Source organism: Triticum aestivum, chromosome 7B (genome assembly GCF_018294505.1).
Source record: "Triticum aestivum cultivar Chinese Spring chromosome 7B, IWGSC CS RefSeq v2.1, whole genome shotgun sequence".
Lineage (NCBI taxonomy): Eukaryota > Viridiplantae > Streptophyta > Magnoliopsida > Poales > Poaceae > Triticum > Triticum aestivum.
Window position 1 is genome coordinate 710675032 of NC_057813.1, and position 6039 is coordinate 710681070.

The 6039-nt window shown below is 43.3% G+C and overlaps 1 protein-coding gene across 1 annotated transcript; it reads right to left on the reverse strand.

Annotated features, from left to right (window-relative positions):
* Positions 1 to 3566: 3566 nt before the first annotated feature.
* LOC123162730 (putative FBD-associated F-box protein At5g50270) lies at positions 3567 to 6027 on the reverse strand. Its single transcript, XM_044580497.1, has 3 exons — positions 5099 to 6027; positions 4808 to 5008; positions 3567 to 4733 (listed from the first exon to the last, which is right to left on the reverse strand). The coding sequence occupies exon 1, from the start codon at positions 6005 to 6007 to the stop codon at positions 5273 to 5275; it is 735 nt and encodes a 244-aa protein (XP_044436432.1). The 5' UTR covers positions 6008 to 6027; the 3' UTR covers positions 3567 to 4733; positions 4808 to 5008; positions 5099 to 5272.
* Between the last annotated feature and the right edge of the window lie 12 nt (positions 6028 to 6039).

Sequence of the window (6039 nt, forward strand, 5' to 3'; positions counted from 1 at the left end):
GGCTCAAAAGGAACCACGGCGTCGATCAATGGAGCTGCTCCCACAAGAGCATGGATGAATACCGCAATCATGCACCCCAAAAGAAAGAGTCAGAACACGCCTATCTGGACACAAACAGCACACCTAGAGCAGCCAGAGACGAAAGATGTAGGCTAGGACGGAGAAGGTCAGCAACCAAGGACCTTGGGAAGTGAATATCGCCAGGGGGCCGAGCCGAGGCCAACACCGCCTGCACCTTCATAGTAGATGAGAACCCATCCGCCCCCCTACCGCCGTTGTGATTGCACAACAAGAGGCGAACACGCCGACACATTCATGGTCGTTGTGATTGCACGATTGGGGTGACACCGGAAGTAGAGTTTGATTACCACTCAATTGCTAACTCTAGTGTGGTGATGGCCGTTTAAGATGTCGACTTCTTTGAACGGCTCTCAGTTTAAGTTCGGTTTGTGAAATAAAGATATATGATACTCCCTCCGTCCCAAAATAAGTGTCTTAACTTTGTACTAGTTCTAGTACAAAGTTGTACTAAGCTTGAGACAGTTATTTTGGGACAGAGGGAGTAGTTGTCTTTCAAACTTTAACTGAAAAATGATCACCTACTTATATTTTTTATATAAAAAATACCTAAATAAAGTGAACATGATATAACGGATTTTCCACAGACTTAATTTGTTCAACTCTACCGATGACAGATTCCTAATCGTGGCAATGTGCTAATCAGAGCTATGTAGTGTCAAGAAAACCATATGAAAGCTAGCAGGAAGCTCAGCGATCTCATGGTTTTGCTACTTACCTAGTTGTGGTAATAATGAACTTGCTTCCCAGGAGTGAACGACAACAGCTTCACGGTGCTGAACTCAGCGTCATCCTGCTCCATCCTCGTGTGCAGGAGGGTGAGGATTAGTTTAGGTCAAAAGAAGATATTATTGGTTAACTAAGGATGCACTAAATTACTAGCCAGAAATTCTTATTTTTATCTTTAAATCTTAATGATTAATTCCTGGAATCAAACTCCTCTTTGTCTCATAAATCTTGATCAGTAAAGAAGCTATCTATACCAAAGATACAAAATATAATACTCCTATAGTTATTTGAGATATCTGCCTATATCCAATATTAGCAGGTTTGTATTAAAAAAAAGTGCTACTGGTGTTTTAGTACATTGAAATGTTTGATCATATACACCTATACCAAACCAAATATCGGCAAGTAAATGGTACAGTTGACTGCGTGAGTTTGTTCAAGACAATCATAGTGGAAACTTGTGAGGACATTCTCACCACTGGCTTTACAAAGTGGTAAAAGATTTTGCTAAAACAAAGTGACACAATATGTATCTTCTATACATCATATGGCATGCAGTAGTAAGAACAGAGAGTAAATATATATATAAATCTCGGTTTATGACCGGACTGGCATGTGATCTTTCACTGGTGCTCCGTTTACTTCCGGTGAAAACATGCAGTCCATCAGCACAATGAAGGATCACACATAGAAATAGAAATTGTATGCTTAACATAATAACTACTCCCTCCATCCCACTAGTGTCAAAAACCCTCTTAGGACGGAGGAAGTAGCTTACTGTAGTTGACTGGAATAGATGGAATGCATTAACTTAAATAATTGAATTGCAAAGAACCATTCAAGATTTAACTAAGAGCGTCTTATATATAGCTACATTGCACTGCCAAGAGAACACGTCAGGTGGTCAGTTGGAGCAACCAAGCGAGTCCTGAGACTAGGTAGATGCGTTGGTCAGCATGGGAAAGGATGGTCTTGCCGATGCGCACCATGAATCCACAAACATAAGGATGAGTATCGTGTAGATGGACAATTTTGCCTGTCCTGCATTAACCTTGCAGAGGATATAAAATGAAACAAGCTCTAGTAACTATCACAATGAGCAAACGTGGAGTTGTTATATGTTTTAGGAATGTTCTCACCAGCAAATAAAACACAAGTTGAAATTGCACAAATACACAAGTTTTGGGGCTAAGGTAACATAGAACCAAAACTCTAGGGGATTTTGACAAAAAACCACGACTCTAGGACTAGGGCTGCAAATGAATCGAGTTCGAGCGAGTTACCTAGGCTCAGCTCAACTCATACTAAAATTCGAGCGAGCTCAAAATGTGTGAAGCTCAAGGTCGAGCTGCAGAAAGTGGCACATGCTCAGCTTGTAACGATCGCTAGTCGATCTCGAGCTAGTTTCGAGCTAAATAAGATGATTTTTAAAATCATTTTAAGGCAAATTTTAAAGCTAGATAGGCCACAACAGAACAGAAAAGCGCTATAAATTCGACTTATTCTTTCTCAAGTGAAGACTAGTATTTAATAACAAGAGGCCATGGATAGAAGGTGATGAAGGTGCGCCAGCTCTCAAGATTTCACCAAAATAACAAGATATTGAACACACTGTTGGCCACGTGATGAGAATAAATTTTCTCTATGCTTAATTTCCATGTTTGCTAGTAGCTAAAGTGAAGAAAAAAATCGTATAGAACATATATGGAAATGAATGATCCTAATTATTGGAGATTGGTATGAAGGTTATTTAATATACTTATATGATATCGAGCTATCGAGCTAAAATAGAGCGAGCCAATGCTTGCTCAAGATCGGCTCATTTCACGATCGAGCTACATAAAGTGTTCATACTCGGCTCATTTCTTTTCGAGTCAAGCTAAAATACGAGTCGATCTCGAGCGGCTCACGAGCCTCGAGCTTTTCTTGCAGCCCTATCTAGGACTAATCGGCAACAAAAAACACAACATTGCTCCAATAGTCAGTTAAGGAGAATTATGACATGTGGGCCCCATGTTAACTGACTATAGTGATGGCCTAGCTTGAGAGGTCGGTTTAAGCTGATCTGACCTCACCTAACTTACATAATTAAAATATTAAGAAATCTTAAAATGGGGTAAAATTTTCAAAGTTTTAATAATTGTTTTATAGATGTGGACAACATTGGGTGAAAAGAGCAAATCCTTTAGAAAGTACTCCCGCCGATCCTAATTTCTCTGCGCATAAGTTGAGGCCCAGATACCAAGGAGGCCCTGGCTATGTCTATTTTGGACTACTTTGCCCCTTTGCATGCACAAATTACTTTACTTGCTGCATGCAATACATTGGCTAGCAGGTCCAGTCTCTTTTTCTCTCCTCCGTGCGCGCGTCAGAGGTCGTTTGCATGTTGCGGTGATTGGTTGGAGCGCCGCTGCGGCTGCCAAATTAATGCATGCGCAGGCGACAGACACGGGGCATAGATGGAAACATGCGCGGCGAAAAGGCAATGCGTAGACTAATTAGGATAAAACGGGAAGAAGTTATACGCAGAGAAAAAAGAATTGGAGGGAGTACTAGTAATTCAATACACCTTCAGTTATCAATCTGATAATGTTCAAACCCATTTTTTTAGCCATTATAAAATTTGGACAGTTCTTGTAAGATTCAAACATTTTTTTCTTACAAAAATTAAGTTTTGTAAAGAAATCTAAAAATATATAATAATTCAAGACATCTTAAATGATCGATCATGAAAATTTTCAGTCAATTTCCCAGCCGTTTTTAAGGTTTGTACAGTTTTCGTAAGATAAGAACATATATGGAGGTCCATTTAGATGATGGTTCTGGCTCCAAACTGGCCGGCTCAGCTCAAGCATAGCTCCCGTGTGAGCTCACGCTAAAAATAAGCTATCCACTACAGTGTCGATGACTAGTGGGGTCCAGTTGTTAGATTTGTGTTCAATTGGTAGATTTGGGGTTTTTGTTACTGCTAAGTCGTAGATTTGTGGTTTTTTGTTCAAATCCAAGAGCTATGGTTTTGTTTTACCTCAGCCTCAAAACGTATGTATTTGTGCAATTTCCCAAGCAATATGCTGAGAGTAGAAAGAAACCCGATGGACTAAATGCGACAACTAACTTCAGGTAGTCTAGAAATTATCTTTCTGCTACTGAATAGATGCAAAACAAATTGTTCTCATTTGGCAAATAAAACAGATACATGCTGACAACAGAAAGAAATAACAAAGTGCATGCCTTAAAGTTTAACTGGAACATATAATTTGTGCCGAACCCCAAGGCAAATAAATTAAGACGAGACAACTTCAGCTAGCTAACCTAGAAACTCGAATACAGATGCAAAACAAAAGGGAATGATCTCAATAGAGAAGATTATGCAAAAGAGCAATTTAGGTAAGGAAGCCTACGTAAAATATCGAGTTATTATTCGCTCCACCATTCGGTTCCTATTTCCATAAAAATACGAAGGTGGAGCACTCAAATTCAGAAATATAACATGCTTAATTAGCTAATAAATGGGACGCATGCACAAGTAAACTCTATAGTGGGCATGTCAACGCCACATTTTCGACAAATCTTCCACATGAACTAACAATTGGATTTAAGTTTCATCTGAGAGCATGCTAATAATACATGCCAAACATATACTCACCATAGTTATGATCCACATTGCATTGGACGGAGGAATATGACTCAAAGATGTTATATATCTTTGCGCATCCATCGTTACTTGCTGATACCTCCTGTGACAGCTTCACCGTCATTTTTTTAAGCACCGGCGCACATTTGAATATCAGTTTCAAGAGATCAATCTCATGATCATATCCTTCAACCCCGTTGATCTCCACTTCCTCGAGAGCAGACAAGGAGATTGTTTGGGATCTCCAGTTCGAAGGCTCACACCGACAATGAAATGGGCATTCTTCTTTCACCTACAACCGAAAATTATATGTGAATTACTACACACTATATCATTATAGGTTATATAATTAGAGCAAAGAATTACCATTGATCCCTCTAGGATGACCTTAAGCTTCCGCACATAACCACAAACTCCGAACATCTGTAGGAGATGAAACATGAGTGATCCGAAAACATGCCCATTTGTTATGAGATATAACTCCAAAACAGAAAACTCAGCAATCATATGCTTCTCTATCTCTTCTGCAAAGGTGTCCTCCTCTTTACTGCTGAAAACATGTGAGCTCTGAAAAACAATTTGACAGTATATATGTGTCATTCACAGATTTAGTTTGGTCTAAGCTTTGCAGTAAATTGAGCCGGAGAAGGGACGCACGGCGTGGGCACAAATCTCCAAGGAAGGGAGCTGTCCTTGTCTCGCTGCCATCTGTAATGCCACCTGCTCTAGTCGCCAAAGACCAAACACAATAGACGCCCTGTCATAGGTGGCGTACCAGCAATTCCACCGGACCTTCTCCACCATCGGTGCCCAGACGGAAATAATGACATCCTAGGCGATAAAGGACATGGTCAATTGCTTAAGCATGGGGGCGACGATGTTGACACGGCTTGTCCGCTTGCTCGAGCGGTCCACGACGAGCTCGTGCAGCGACGCCGAGGTGACGCTCAGGTCGCTCGTGTCGTGCACTATGCTTCTGAGCTGGAGTGTGCGCAAGCGCGGGCAGCATGAAAGCAAGGGGTCGAGATCCGGGATCCTCCCCGACAGGGACAGCATCTCGAGCGCGGGGAAGTCGACGCCGGTTGGCACACGGAGGAAGAGGAGACATGAGTCCAGCTCGATGGAGGTGGTGCGGTGGAAGCAAGACAGGTCGACGTCGACGCAAGGGCTGGATAAGTGCCCGGGGAGGGCGAAGACGAACTCCGCCGGCTCGAGCCGCGCGGCGGCGCGCAGCAGTGAGTCGACGCCGGCGGTGTCGGGGAAAGGGTTGGGCACGCACTCGTAGGGGACGTGGATTTCCAGGATCGAGACCGCGGGAGAGTCGACGCTGCCGAGCGCTGCTTCGAGCGATCGGAAGGGGACATCACGGAAGACGATCTGGTAGGGGCGGGCCCAGAGGTCGCGCCACCGGCTAGAGAGGACGCCGGTGCGCGCGGCGGCGCTGGCGCAGGGGAGGCGGGCGAGGACAAGGAGGAGCAGGTCGTCGGGGAGGGCGCTGATGCGGTCCACTCCTGGAGGTGGCTGCTGCTCGGAGGAACGGAGGCGGCGCCCCGATCTCAACTCCATCGGAGCTCTTACAAAACAAAACGAAAACCCTT